At 52.7% G+C, this 15147-nt stretch overlaps 1 protein-coding gene across 2 annotated transcripts in view; it reads left to right on the forward strand.

The window, feature by feature from the left end:
* ZER1 (zyg-11 related cell cycle regulator) overlaps nucleotides 1-14891 on the forward strand; it is a 30308-nt gene extending 15417 nt beyond the window's left edge. Inside the window, exons 6-16 of one of the 2 annotated variants that reach the window (XM_068553103.1) lie at nucleotides 291-405; nucleotides 550-696; nucleotides 1029-1202; nucleotides 4861-5076; nucleotides 6011-6052; nucleotides 6220-6339; nucleotides 7019-7134; nucleotides 7482-7670; nucleotides 8845-8942; nucleotides 10579-10681; nucleotides 13195-14891. In XM_068553103.1, the coding sequence (XP_068409204.1) occupies nucleotides 291-405; nucleotides 550-696; nucleotides 1029-1202; nucleotides 4861-5076; nucleotides 6011-6052; nucleotides 6220-6339; nucleotides 7019-7134; nucleotides 7482-7670; nucleotides 8845-8942; nucleotides 10579-10681; nucleotides 13195-13252 (1378 nt within the window). In that variant the 3' untranslated portion in view covers nucleotides 13253-14891. The remainder of the gene's footprint in view (nucleotides 1-290; nucleotides 406-549; nucleotides 697-1028; nucleotides 1203-4860; nucleotides 5077-6010; nucleotides 6053-6219; nucleotides 6340-7018; nucleotides 7135-7481; nucleotides 7671-8844; nucleotides 8943-10578; nucleotides 10682-13194) is intronic. The other variant, XM_068553104.1, reaches the window with a different exon arrangement.
* The last annotated feature ends 256 nt before the right edge of the window (nucleotides 14892-15147 follow it).

Raw genomic sequence — 15147 nt, forward strand, 5'->3', positions numbered from 1 at the left:
GAAGCCCACATGCCTGGAGCTCATGCTCCGCAACAGGAGAAGCCACCCCAGTGAGAAGCCCGTGCACCGCAACAAAGAGTAACCCCTGCTCGCCACAACTGGAGAAAGCCCGTGCTCAGCAACAAAGACCCAACACAGCCAAAAAAAAAAAAAAGAGAGACAAGGCCGGAGGGCCTATCAGAGGGCCCCAAGGAAATGCCTCGCCACCCCCCAGGGAGAGGCCCCCGTTTATGCTGACCCAGGGCAGCCCCGGGCCCCAGGCCACTCACCCCAATACCCTCTTCCCTCAGCATCGAGCCTTCCAAGAGCAGCATCATGCCTTTCCGGGCTCTGAAGAGGCCACTGCAGTTCCTTGGGCTCTTCGAGACCTCCCTGTGCCGCCTCACGCATATTCCGGCCTACAAAGTGAGAGGGGGAGGGGGAGGGGAGGACCGGGGCGCCCCGGGAGAAGGGAAGGAGGGGTCTGCCCCCGGCCTAGAGATGGCGCTGGGATCGGGCATCCCACCGCTTGGCCTCTTCTGGGATGTCCTGATCATGCTCCGTCTCCAGGTGAGTGGTGACAAAAATGAGGAACAGGTGCTGAACGCCATCGAGGCCTACACAGAGCACAGGCCGGAGATCACCTCACGGGCCATCAACCTGCTTTTCGACATCGCACGCATTGAACGCTGCAACCAGCTTCTGCGGGCCCTGAAGGTCAGTCCCGACCCTGGGGGCCCTCGGGCTCCGGTCCATTCCCACCACTCCCTCCTCTACACCCCTCCTCTTCCCCAGGACACCAGCCGTCCCGCCTCCCAAACCCCAGCCCCGCCTCGCGGTGCCTAACTTGCCCCGGCACTGGCCTTGTCCCAGGACCGTGGCCTGCCCCAGTTTCTGCTCCCCAACCCCTACTTCTGCCCTCAGGAAGCAGGATCAGGCTGAGCCCTGCCCCAGAGGACCGTCCGAGCCCCCTCTCACAGCCCCAGGTCTGTCCCCACGCAACTTCGACAGGCCTGGCCAACCCCGGCCCGTACTCTGTCTTCATACAGCTCGTCATCACGGCCCTCAAGTGCCACAAGTATGACAAGAACATTCAAGTGACAGGCAGCGCTGCCCTCTTCTACCTGACCAATTCCGAGTATCGCTCAGAGCAGAGCATCAAGCTGCGCCGGCAGGTCATCCAGGTGGTGCTGAATGGCATGGAATCCTACCAGGAGGTGACGGTGAGCCCCTACCCGCTGCCTGCTCTGACCCAGCCACCCCACTTCCTGCTCACCCTGTGTGTCCCAGCCTCACCAGCAGGCTCGCAGAGCCCTCCCGGTGCCATGCTTGCTCTCACCCTTTCTCTCCTGGCTCTGTACCGCCCCCCGCCCCCCGCCCCCAACCCCCCTTTCCTGTGGCATCACTGCCAGACTCTGGGACCTGGCATTCAGGGCCCTGGGACCTGGCCCCACCCGGCCAGTCCATCGCCCACTGCCACCCTCCCCCAGGGGCCCTGTCCTCCTGACTCTGGGCCTTTGCTCGTGCTAACTCCTTAGCCCTTCTGCCCAGTGACACTCTGCTGAGGTGGGTATTTTTTTCAATAACTGCTTTTATTATAAAAGTAATCAAAATTTTTACTGGAGAAAAATTACAGGTATAAAAGAAAAAAAATAACAACACCCGTAATCCCAGCACACAGAGAGCCAAGATTAACACTGGATATCTATTGTTCTGGCTTTTAGTCTGTGCATATTTATTTAGTAAATGGGACCATTCTGTGTATACTGTGTAACCTGGATTTTCATTTCAACAGTGTCTTGTAAATGTGAACATCTCCCATATCAACAAAACATTTTACAACAAAATTTCAAAAGCATTGTTTCTTTTCTGATTACAAAAGTGAGATACCTAATGCTTAGAAAAAAAATTCAAGTAATAGAAAATGCACTAACTAGAAAGTGAAAGTTCCAATCCCAGCTCTCCTCCCCCCCGGGGCAGCTGGTTTGAACAGTCCGCTTCATAATTGTTGGTGTCAGCATAGTGTGAAGCGTTCTCATCCAAGGAGAGGCTGCCCTGGTGCTGACTCTGTGCTGGGGCTCAGAGGCAGTGGTCAAGCCCCATCCCCAGGGGGTAGCAGGACAGGGCTCCCCCGAATACACGGGCTGCACTTACTGAGTCAGCCCCACGGTTGAACACTTAGGTTGCTTTTCATGTTTTGCTATTTCAAATAAGGCTTTGCTGAATACAAGTAATTGATACTCCTCATGAGACACGTCTAAAAGGAGAATGGCTGGAGCAGTGGGTTTGTGTATTTTTAAAGCATTTGGGGGGCTTCCCTGGTGGCGCAGTGGTTGAGAATCTGCCTGCCAATGCAGGGGACGCGGGTTCGAGCCCTGGTCTGGGAAGATCCCACGTGCCGCGGAGCAACCGGGCCCGTGAGCCACAACTACTGAGCCTGCGCATCTGGAGCCTGTGCTCCGCAACAAGAGAGGCCGCGATAGTGAGAGGCCCGCGCACCGCGATGAGGAGTGGCCCCCACTCGCCACAACTGGAGAAAGCCCTAGCACAGAAACGAAGACCCAACACAGCCAAAAAAAAAAAAAAATAATAAATAAATCTACAAAAGAAATGTGAATACTGCCCTCAGCAACCCAATCTCCTTAAAAAAAAAAAAAGCATTTGGTACGTGTTCTTGCATTGTCCTCCAGAAAGGCTCTGGTGGGGATATAGCCTCTGCAGGGATGAGAAGGCCCCCTTTCCCACTGCCTGCCAACTCCAGACTTTAGAGCAACAGTTCTTCCTGCATTGAGATTGATTTTATAATCAGGTAAAAGGCGTGTCTTTTTTTTTTTTTTTTTTAACGAGAAAAGAATGCTAGTTGACGACTCACAAATTCATAAACTCTTTCAAAGAAATAGAAATTCAAGTAACAAGATAATCACTTTTTGACTCGAGAGATTGATGATGTCCGTTGACAAAGGTCAGGGGAAGAACACACTTGCACTTTCCACTGGTGAGGTGTGACCTGAACTACCTCTTCACAGGGCAACTTGCAGAACCTGCCAAAACTGTGAATCCATTTATCTTTTGGCGTAAATTCCACAGTTAGAAATGTTCTTAGAGGAAAAAGATACATGTACATCCTCCCTTTTTGATTAAATAAGAAGTCAGAGGCAACCAAAATGTTTTAGCAATAGGGGCCTGGTCCTGAAAGAGTAACGTAAGATCTGCCCACATCATGGGATATGATGGTAAGTCTGTACATCCTAACATGGAAAGATGAATGGCCCTGCATGTTGATAAGTGAAGAGAAGTTTTGGACCAATATGGATAAAACCTTCTTTTGCCTCTCCCCTCCCCCAAGTATACATTTGTATTTCCATGGTAGAAAAATCTAGAAGGTTGTGCATCAAACTTTTTTTTTTTTTTTAATATTTTTGGCTGCGTTGGGTCTTTGTTGCTGTGCACGGGCTTTCTCTAGTTGCAGCGAGCGGGGGCGACTCTTCATTCTGGTGCGTGGGCTTCTCATTGCGGTGGCTTCTCTTGTTGCGGAACACGGGCTCTAGGTGTGTGGGCTTCAGTAGTTGTGGCACGTGGGGTCAGCAGTTGTGGCTTGCGGGCTCTAGAGCACAGGCTCAGTAGTTGTGGCTCGCAGGCTCTAGAGCACAGGCTCAGCAGTTGTGGCGCAGGGGCTTAGTTGCTCTGCGGCATGTGGGATCTTCCCGGACCAGGGCTCGAACCCGTGTCCCCTGCATTGGCAGGCGGATCCTTAACCACTGCGCCACCAGGGAAGTCCCGCATCAAACTTTTAACGGCAATTACTTCTGAAGAATTAAGTGGGGGACTTTAAGTTTCTGCTCAGATAGTATTTTTTGAACATTTTATAGTAAGTATTGCTTTTATGATTTAAAATAAATTTTCTTCTCAAATTACAAAATATATGTATATTGTGGGGGAAAAAAAAGAGAGTTAACAAGGGCTAACAAGTTAATTAGAGGATTAGGATATCCTCTAATTTATATAAGTAATGAAGTGTGGTGAACTTCCAGTATCTAATGAGAAAGGATGGAAGGAAATTATGAGGAAAATGCACTGAGAATACTGTAAAATAAATAAATAAATAACCCCACAGACAAGACAAAGAGTAATTGAGGATGTGGAGCAACTGGAACTTTTCTGTGCTTCTGGTGGGAGTATAAACTGGTACAGCCACCTTGGAAACAGTCTGGTGTTACCTGGTAAAGCTGAAGACGTGCACACCTTGTGACCTAGAAGCTCCACCCCACGCGTGGGTGCCCTAGAGGAGCCCACACACATGGACACCAGGATGCACATACAGGACATTGTTTGAAGTAGCCAAACACTGAAGTCTACCCGAACGTCCGCTAGCAGTGGACTGCATAAATAAATTAGAATTCTATACTGCAAATGAAAAAAAAAAAAGCATTTCAGCTACTTATAACAAGACGGTTGATCTTGCAAACCTGTGGTTGAACAAAAAGCCACAAGATCCTAGAGAATCTTTCAAGTGAAAGGCAGGGATGGGGCTCTCTCGTAGGGAGAGGGACTTATGATCAGGAAGGGACATATGGGGACTTCTGGGTGCTGGCAGTGCTGTTTCTTGACCCAGATGGTGCTTAACATGGTTGTTGAAAAGCTTGCTTGCTTTATAATTATTTGCAAAACTATACATTTGTGTTTTATGCACTCTTCTGTATATTACAGTTCACGTTTTTAAAAAATATTGAAAAAAAAAAAAAAGCCTCGTAGTCTCCTCTTCCAGACAGCCTTCGTGGACCCCCACAGCGCTGGATGATCTCACACCTCTAGACAGCCCCTCAAGTCCAGCTCCCAAGTCTGACCCTGACTGTGCTCCGCTTGTCTCCCGGCCCCGCCCAGGTCCAGCGGAACTGCTGCCTGACCCTCTGCAACTTCAGCATCCCTGAGGAGCTGGAGTTCCAGTACCGCCGAGTCAACGAGCTCCTGCTCAGCATCCTCAACCCCACACGGCAGGACGAGTCGATCCAGCGCATCGCCGTGCACCTGTGCAACGCCCTGGTCTGCCAGGTGGACAACGACCACAAGGAGGCCGTGGGCAAGATGGGCTTTGTTGTGGTGCGTGCGTGCGTGCGTGCGTGCGGGGGCGGGGCGGGGCGGGGCGGGGCGGGGCTGCCCCTCCTTCCCTCCCTCTCGCTCCCGCAGCCCCACTGCCACAGGGGAGGATTTAGGCCGCACCAAAGGAAGAATTTCCTGCGATTTCCCTGGCAGTCCAGTGGTTAAGACCCCGAGCTTCCAATGCAGGGGCTGCGGGTTCGATCCCTGGTCCGGGGAACTGAGATCCCACGTGCCGCGTGGAACGGCCAAAACAAAAAAAAACAAAAAAAACAACTACTTCCAAAGGAAGAATTTCCTAACGGTGAAAGTTGCTGATCACCCGTAGATTTCCTCCACCACCTAGAGAACACTCTGCCGTCGTCTCCCAGCCCCTCCACTCTCCCGTTGGGTCCCACTGTACAAGTCACTCCTGCCTCCTCAGACCAGGTGCCCCTCTTATGTCTTGCCAACTGGGATTAAATAAATATCTGAGGGCCTATCTGTTTAACATCAGCCTCCCCACTGGGTGTGAGCTCCGTAGGGAGAGACGCCATGCTTGTTCCTTCCATCATCCCGTCCCCAGCACTTCCTAGCACAGGGCCTGGTGCACAGTGGGGAGTTAATAAGTATTTGCTGAAGAAAGGAAGGCACATCCAGTCTCCTCCTTTCATTTAGCGCTGGGGAGGCTGAAACCCACAGAGCAGGAGGGCCATGCCCACAGCCACGTGGGGTCAGGGTCGAGCCACCACTAGCACCCAGGCATCCTGATGCCAAGTATCAGGTCCGTGGGTGGCACTTCTCCCAACAGTCTCCCAAATAGAGAGGCAGATTTGGTCTCGTCAGGATGTATTAACAGGAATAGAATTGCTGACTCTTCCCTCCATTTTGGTTCTTGGGGGACATGGTAGCTCTTGAAGCCCCGGCCCCCCCAGCAAGTTCTCTTCTCTGCCCACAGACCATGCTGAAGCTGATTCAGAAGAAGCTGCTGGACAAGATAGTAAGTTGAGTCTTCATGGAGCCACCCTGCCCCTCCCCTAGCCTGAGAAGGGACTGGCTTGCCCGTGGGGGGGGTGTCCACATTGTGTCAGGGGACCCTGTCACCGGGTGCCAGGAGCCTGCGGGCCCATCCAGGCGAACCTGTGCTGAGCCCTCTCCCCGCTTCAGTGTGATCAGGTGATGGAGTTCTCCTGGAGCGCCCTGTGGAACATCACGGACGAGACTCCCGACAACTGTGAGATGTTCCTTAACTTCAACGGCATGAAGCTCTTCCTGGACTGCCTGAAGGTAGCGCCCTCTCCAGAAGCCTCCTTGACCCCCACTTGGCCGCTCTTCTGTCCCCAGGTCCCCCAGCAACCCCTCTCCCCATGGTTCCCATGGAAGGGCAGTGGGGACCAACTCACAGGCCCGCCAGCCCAGGATTTGCTGCTAACAGGAGCTCCAGAGGTCTTCCCTGACCCAGACGGCCTGGCTGGACCCTCTCTTAGAGCCCTACCTCCAAGGGAGAACCCAGCCCCGTCCTTCTCAGCATGATTTCTCAGACTCTCCAGGTCTGGCTGGGGTCCACTGAGATATCAGCCAGACAGAATTCTGTCCAGTAGGATGGTCTGTTCATCCTAAAACTCATTCTTGATTGTCTTGCTCTAGTTTCCAAAAGGATTCCCTTAGACTAATATTTTGAGCTTTGGTAAATAGAATCATGTTTGTCCCATTCATAATTTTATAGGTCAGATCTCCACTCAGCCTTTGATTTTGTGGCAGGGAGCTCTACCACTTTAATCCCTTGTAGTGTGTACCCAGCACTGTCCTAGGTGTACCGGAAGGTAGGAGGGCAGCAGATTGCACCCTCCCCCCCCTTGTCTAGTTGAAATGGCCAGACAGATGCTCATAAAGCTTCTAGGTTACCAATATCAGACACTAATTAAGTACTCATTGATATGACCCCCAATGGCTCTCATTTTTCCAGGAGTTCCCAGAGAAGCAGGAGCTGCATCGGAATATGCTAGGACTCTTGGGGAATGTGGCAGAGGTGAAGGAGCTACGGCCCCAGCTAATGACTTCCCAATTCATCAGTGTCTTCAGGTTGGTACTTCTCTTCTTTCCCTTTTTGCCTTGGCTGCCAGGATGCTCAGAGCTCTAGTCAGTGCTCAGTTGCAGCAATCGCTGTTAGCCTAGGTTTCTGTTAGGAATGCCGCCTTCACTCTATGATGCAGTTTCTTATTCTTTCAACCCTCCATAAATGGTCCTGTTGTAGCTATATCTTATCTTAAGCGATCTTATATCCCCTTTAGAAGTCATCTGGGTATGGATGATAAGTGATAAAGAAATCAATAGTACCTTTGGCAGCTGGCCTGTTAGTTGGGGTCCAGCAGCTGGTATCTGAAGAGGGACTTAGGGATCAGGACTCCATTTTTCTCTCTTCTTGGCAGCAACCTGCTGGAGAGCAAGGCCGATGGGATTGAGGTTTCCTACAATGCCTGTGGCGTCCTCTCCCACATCATGTTTGATGGCCCTGAGGCCTGGGGCATCTGTGAACCCCAGCGGGAGGAGGTGGAGGAGCGCATGTGGGCAGCCATCCAGAGCTGGGACATCAACTCACGGAGAAATATCAATTACAGGTGCGGAGTGGGGAGGGGTGGGACATGGATGTGGGGTCAGTGCTAGGACAGGATGCTCCTTCCCAACAAGGTCTGGTGAGAGCTACTTGCCCTTCTCCTAGTCCTGTGTCAGATGTTACTAACCGAGGTGTAGTCCACGTAGAGCACAGCATGTAAACGCGCACATCTCACCTCTACAGTTTGGTGCCTGTTTCCTCACATCGACACCTGTGTGTACCCAAAGCCTGCCGTTTACAAACATTTGATACATGTCCAGTTGTGAAAAAAAAAAAAAGAAAAGAAAATACAGACACGCAACAGGAAACAAAACGGAAACCATTCGTTCCCTAAGAGAGCATCCCCCCCTAACATTCTGGCATCTCCCTTCCCAGCAGTTTTCTATGCACAGATTTAATTACCTCCAGTCCAGCTGGCATCAAGTCTTACTATCTCGTGAGTGAATTTCCAGCCGCAGCTATGGGTCTCCCTCATCGTTTTATGACTGAGTCACTTTCTATGTGCACCTGGGCCATCTTGTATTGACGGACATTGGAGTTGAAAACCCATGTTGGGAGGAGCAGGCTCATGCTCGTGGCTTTGCCGACACTCCAATTACTGTCATTTCAGAGGAGAGCTGAAGTGGAATCACTGGCCTGGGGAGGGGGTGGAGGTTGCACATGCATTTTTCAGGCTTTTGGACCTTGACTCCAGATGACGCGTAGTAGAAGGCCATTATGGGAAGTGCAGTCAATCTCTTCTGCTTCCCAGGGTCCTTCGTCCCCCACCTCCCAGGCTGGGGCTCCCCTCCCTGCCATGGTCCCCAGTTTCTGCACCACCTGATCTGTGTTCCTCCTGCCTCCCTAATGCTCATGACCTCTCTCACCAGGGCGCTCTCTTTGTGGAGCCTGAAGGGCCAGGTACCCCCCTGTCCCCTCCATCCTACTGGCCTGCTCATCATTTGTCCACGGGACCCTTCAGTGAGGACAAACCCCCAACAAGAGACAATGCACCTCCCCCCACAATGCCCGGCATCAAAAGTGACCTTGAGGGAGTTCCCTGGTGGCCTAGTGGTTAGGATTCCAGGCTTTCACTGCCATGTCCTGGCTTCAGTCCCTGGTCAGGAAACCGAGATCCCTCAAGCCACACGGAGTGGCCAAAAAAAAAAAAAAAGTGACCTTGATTTTTCTTCCTATAGGTCATTTGAGCCAATTCTTCGCCTCCTTCCCCAGGGCATCTCACCTGTCAGCCAGCATTGGGCCACCTGGGCCCTGTACAACCTGGTGTCTGTCTACCGTGAGTACCCACTCACCCTTTGTTCACTCATCGGCTGAAAAGCAGACTTGCCCTCAGGAGGTGATAATCCAGGTGGAAGTACTATGAGAGCTGGTGTCAGTGTCTGCGCCTCAGCACCCAGCCCTCCGCTTTCTGGCATTGGTGGGACGCCCAGCATAATGGCTGGCCCCTGCCTCATCGGCAGAAGCAGGTCTGGCAGATGAGCCAGCCCATCCAGAGATCCCAGACAGCTTTCTTAATGTTTCCTGCTTCCATACAAGTGCATAGTCAAAAATCTCCATGCCTTCTGTAAGGCAGGGTAAGACCAACCCAAACCAAGAACTAACCCCCGAGGAAACAGACGTCCGAGAGAACAGGAGAGAACTTGAAAACAAGTCTCACTCATTTCCTCAGAGAGACTCCCACGCTCTCTTAGAAGAGCCTGAACTGTCCTCTGCTCAGTGGCTTTGGGGGGAGAGGAAAAAGAGGGTGCAGCACCAAGAGACTTTGATTGCAGACCAGGTTTGACCCCTAGTTCTCTCTTTTACTGGTTATGTGATCTCATGCAGGTTATTTAACCTCTCTGGGCCTCAGTTTTCTCCTCTGTAAAATGGGGATAATAACACTTACCTCATAAGATTGATGTGAAAAGAGAACCAGCGGAAAGTGCTGAGCCCTGGTGCCTGGATACTGCTCAGTCCTGCTACTGGCAGAGTGAATAAGAGTGCAGGCCCTGGGGGAAGACTGCCTGTGTTACTTTGAGCAGGTTTCTCAACCTCTCCGTGCCTCATTTGCCTCATCTTTAAAATGGGATAGTAATAGTACTTTCTGCATAGGATTGCTGTGAAATAAGACATGTAAAGTGTTTGGAAGAGTTCTCTGGCACATCCCAGCTGTTCAGTAAGCATTTGCCAGTTTTTTATTACTCCTTGAGGTTAGTCTTACTAAAAAGTAGCACCTTACCTCAAAGAGGCATTGTAGCACAGAGGAAGAGCCCTGAGCCCGGACTCCCTCAGACAAGCCTCTAGAGTGACTTTGAGTGGATAACTTCATCTCTCTGAAGCTCAGCTCTTTCATCATTAAATGGAGATGATAAAAATAGCTCCTACGACATAGAGCTGCTGGAGGGCCATTGAAATGCCTGTGTTCTCCGTGGAGTGTATAGCCCTGGATACCGAGCCCTAGAATGTTCTTTGTTGGAGTGAACCATGAAGCCACCCAATAGGTAGGCCTGGTGGTTCCATCCTGGCTGGACATATTTTGTTAAAAGTACAAATAAACAGGTTCCTGGATCTGTTGAATCAGGATACCCAAGGGCAGTGCTTAGGAAGCTCTATTTTTACAAAAACTTCTCAGAGAGTAGAAGGTGCTGGTTTGGGTGACATTTGGTGGGGGGGGGGGAAGTGCCACTGTGCGGCAAAGAAGGGAAGAGCCTTTTCCAAGGGGTTCACCCCTTGCTTCCCCCAGGTGGCCTCAGGAACTTGGGCCCCAGGGCTGGGCAAACATGGCTCATGGCCGGTTGCAGCAGTGCCCTCACTCAGGGCCAAGTCTTCATCCCGCCTTCTGGGAGGGCAGTTCTTGCAGCAAGGGTGGGTTTCTGGGCAACAGGCTGATAGAAATCCCACCCTGATCACCTGCTGTCTGTCCCTATCCACAGCGGACAAGTACTGCCCCCTGCTGATCAAAGAAGGTGGGATGCCCCTCCTGAGGGACATGATCAAGATGGCAACCGCGCGGCAGGAGACCAAGGAAATGGCCCGGTGAGAGACTGGCAGTGTTTCTGCTTGAAGCCTAGACTTGGGGGAGCGAGGGACACAGCCAGGCCCTCTCGTGGTTAGGAATGGCTGCAATTCCCAGGGGCAACTCGGGGCTGAGTGTGGAGGTGGACAGCATACTGACGTCTAGCTGGGGCCTCCCTGAGTGTCATTTTGGCCACAGTGTGGCCGGAAACGGGATGATCAAGCTCTGAACGGAGCATCATTGCCCTCATTTGTAAGCTTTATTTTCTTTTATTCCCAGAGAATCCCATCCTCTCATCCCTGGGCATTAGCAAGTCAGGTCAGAACTTGTCATTATTTTTGGCCAAAGACATTCCAACTAAAGCGAGGACACGTATGGTAAAATACATTCTAGGGATCAGGCAGAATGCATACGAGTTTCTGAATAATGTGAAGGTCCTGGACACGGCAGAGCCATCAAGGCCTTCCGCTGCTGTGTGGTTTTCACTACCGGGTCTAAAATATCATCTACCGGGATCTCACACCCATCAGTGCACAGGAGAGACCCTCAGAGATGCTACGTGTCGCAATCAGCAGTAACGACCTTGCTTTCTCCAGGATCCATTCTAGAAGAGAACGGAGTTAAGTTTACCCCAGTTCTAAACACAGCGCAGAATAAAGAGTATCGTGGGGGAGGGGCCTGGAGCTCAGAGGCTCCCCAGACAACTAGTCACTGGCTGTTTCTGCAGTTATTGTCGGCAAAAGGCACTGCTTAAACGTTTTTTTCGTTTTTAATTAATTTATTTTTGGCTATGTTGGGTCTTTGTTGCTGTGCGTGGGCTTTCTCTAGTTGTGGCGAGCGGGGGCTACTCTTTGTTGCCGTGGGCGGGCTTCTCATTGCGGTGGTTTCTCTTGTTGCGGAGCACGGGCTCTAGGCGCAGAGGCTTCAGTAGCTGTGGCTTGCAGGCTCAGTCGTTGTGGCTCGTGGGCTCTAGAGCGCAGGCTCAGTAGTTGTGGCACACGGGCTTAGTTGCTCCACGGCATGTAGGATCTTCCCGGATCAGGGCTCGAACCTGTGTCCCCTGCATTGGCAGGCGGATTCTTAACCGCTACACCAACAGGGAAACCCACTGCTTAAACATTTAATTGACAGATTGGTCTGAGTTTGAGAATGGTAAAATGAGTGGTTCTCCAACTTAATCTCCCTAAAGAATCACCTAAAAAGATTGTTAAAGATGTTCGGCCCGGGGCTTCCCTGGTAGCGCAATGGTTGAGAATCTGCCTGCCAATGCAGGGGACCCGGGTTCGAGCCCTGGTCTGGGAAGATCCCACATGCCGCGGAGCAACTAGGCCCGTGAGCCACAACTACTGAGCCTGCGCGTCTGGAGCCTGTGCTCCACAACAAGAGAGGCCGCGATAGTGAGAGGCCCGCGCACCGCGACGAAGAGTGGCCCCCGCTTGCCACAACTAGAGAAAGCCCTCACACAGAAACGAAGACCCAACACAGCCATAAATAAATAAATAAATAAATTTAAAAGTAGTAGTAAAAAAAAAAATCATTTCTTAAAAAAAAAACAAAAAATGTTTGGCCCCACCCTAGATTTTCTTTGCCGGTGGGCCTGGGAATGTCCATTGTCAACAGGGTTCCCAGGAGATTTGAGAAGCACTGGGTAAGACTGACCCATAACCTACCCCAGTCACTTTGAACATCTCTGTAAGACCTGAGATGTGTACCCATGCTGGCCAGCCTGACGGCAGGGTGCTTAGGAGAAATCTCTCTGCCTGTTCACCAGTCCTGTCCCACCCCAGGCATCCCTTACTTCCTAAAAGGCATTGAGGCACCTCTTTACCACATGGAGGCTGCAGTGAACACATACACACACACACACACCCGCCACCAACCCAGAGGCTTAGTGTGAATGGGAAGGCCGTGCAGGGTTCAGGGTGACACCTGACGGTGGTTCCCAAGGGCCAGACTAGAGTGGGAGATCTGAGCATGAGGGGTGATTCCCAAACGCTGCACGGGGACTGGGCTGCTGCAGGGTGTCGGGCCCTTGTACTTGTGCAAGCACAGCTGCCCTAGCCCTACACGGACCTGCCGCTGGATCAGGATCTCTGGGTGAATCTGATGCGCGGCCAGTTTGGGGACCATCAGTAGACTTTGGGGAAGAAAAAGGCCTGGGTGTACAGGGAAAAGGTGAAGAAGGAAGATGTTGCTGAAAAAAAAAAAGACCAGAAAGTTTTGGAGGTTAGGCCTGAGCTGATTCAGGGAAGCCCCTAACCGCAGATGCCCAGGCACTGAGAGGTGGGAAAGGGGGCCTGGGGAAGTAGGAGGGGAGCACGCGGGGCTGATGGTATTCGTGGCCACAAGTACCGTTTCCTGGGTACCCCGCACATGCTGCACTCTGCCCGCCACTTTGTACACTTCATCTCATTCAGCGTCAGCATCATGGTTAACACTGGCTAACAAATCCAGCAGCCTGATCAGCTGGGAGGGGCTGGGCCCACCCCAACCCAAGCCCACCCTCCAGTCCTCTTTCTCCCATTGTCTCCAGCAAGGTGATTGAGCACTGCAGTAACTTTAAAGAGGAGAACATGGACACGTCCAGATAGAGGCCTCTGCCCCCATGGCCGCCACTGCTCTGGACCACGAGGCCGGGAGGAAGCGCTCTCAAGCAGCCCAGCTGGCAGATCCCCACCCGGGGAGCCTCCCACTGGATGAAGGGACACGGGGACTTTTGCACAACCGACGCTTTTCCTTAACATTAGTGAGATATATATATATTATATATATATATATATATATTATTTTTTTTTGGTTAGGAAGTGTGAAGTTTTGTGTGTATGATTTCTGTACAAAAACAAAAGAAACACTCCCTGAGTCCTCGCAGCTTCCTTGGCCATTCTCAAGCCCCAACTCAAAGCCTTCATCGCTGCCACACTCACTCCTACCCCTGCCAGACTAAATGCCTCTAACATTGTGAGTGTCCAGCCCTCGCCCTGTAATCTCTGACCTTGGCCTCCCTTCCTGTTAGGAGAGGCAATGGGCTTTTGATAGCCCACTCCAGCACCCTAACCCACCCACCAAAGCCTGAGAACGCCCTCTAGGTTCCTGGGTGCAGCTGATGGGGTTTGGAGATTAAAACTAACCCCACTGGGTCTCCCAAATGCCTTGGTGCTCCCGGCTTGGGCCTCTGGGGCGAGCAAGTAAGCCGTACCTGCCTAGGTCCAGGCAGTCCCAGCCCCAGAGGGCCCTCGAGGAGTGGAGCTCACAGTGGCTCTGCTGCCCTCTGGCCAGGCCTGCCTGAGGCCACGCTGCTATGGAGGCTGCCTCCTAGTCTCCCACCAGGTCCCAGGCTGTCGAAGGCCCCAGCCCAGGGCTGGTCAGAATTCGGGCAGATTCCACTGCCCCTTCTGCCAAACATATCCAGAACCTGCCCCCCACCCTGGAAGCCAGCACCTCCTGGGGCCAGGGGCTTTTTCCCCCTCACCCCCTACCCCTCATCTGCCCGCAGCACCCACGGTGCCCAGGCACCCCACCAGCAGAACTGAGCCTGCCTCACTCGCCCCTGCCTGCCCCGCTGCCCAGAGGACCCCACACCTCTCTCACAGGCAGGAGGTCCCCAAGCCAGCCTTTCCCGGTGGCAACAGGCAGACATCTCCAGACCAGCATTTGGCACGTCCTGCAGCGGCCCTGCCTGGCCCTCCCGGGCCCTTCCCGCGCCCCTCCCATTCTGACCCCAGGCTTTCCCTTGGAAACCTCCGTGCTGTGTTTCAGAGAAGTGTGAGACACAAGCGTATCTTGAAATATCTTGTGCTCCTCCCTTGATGTCACTCCGAATTGCTTCTCATGGCACAGACGGCGGTGAGGAGGCCCCTCTGGAACAAGGGGCTGGGGAGCAGAGCTGACTCTGCCCTTGGGGGGTGGCTTTTCTTCCCTCCTCCTTCCCTGGGCCTGTTTTTGGATTCTCCTGGCGTTTCTGCCTGCAGACAGAGCAGTCTGGATGAGCAGCCCAGGGGAGAGGCACCTGGCCTTTCTCCCCTGGGGTCTTTCCCTCCCAGCCGTGGGAAGGGCCAGCTGCCCTGTGTCCCTCAGCTTAGCAGATGGGCCACATCTGCCCCTCCCTTCCATGCTCACGTGGCCTGAGCCAGGCCCCGGGCAGAGCTCACATTGCATTGCTTTACCACCTGGGGCCTGGGTAAATGTCTGTACTTCGGGATGTCACAGAAATACATTTTTGTGCAAAGTGGAGCAGAGTGTCTTTTTTTGGTGGAAGGGACGGGGTCTGGGGAGGGCCCTGGGCTGGCTCAGGCAGTGGGCCTTGAGTGAGGGTGCGTCGGGTCGGTTTGTGTGCCCAGCCCAGAGGGTCAACAGCAGACTGGGGACAGGTGGCAGATCGGGCTGGAGCACCTGTTTTTCCTCTGCAGTCTCTCCACAACCCTGTGCCCAGACACTGAGGGGACAGCTGGCAACAGACCAACAGGGCCCCTGCCCAGAATGGCCGTCT

The sequence above is a fragment of the Eschrichtius robustus genome, chromosome 10, assembly GCF_028021215.1.
Source record: "Eschrichtius robustus isolate mEscRob2 chromosome 10, mEscRob2.pri, whole genome shotgun sequence".
Lineage (NCBI taxonomy): Eukaryota > Metazoa > Chordata > Mammalia > Artiodactyla > Eschrichtiidae > Eschrichtius > Eschrichtius robustus.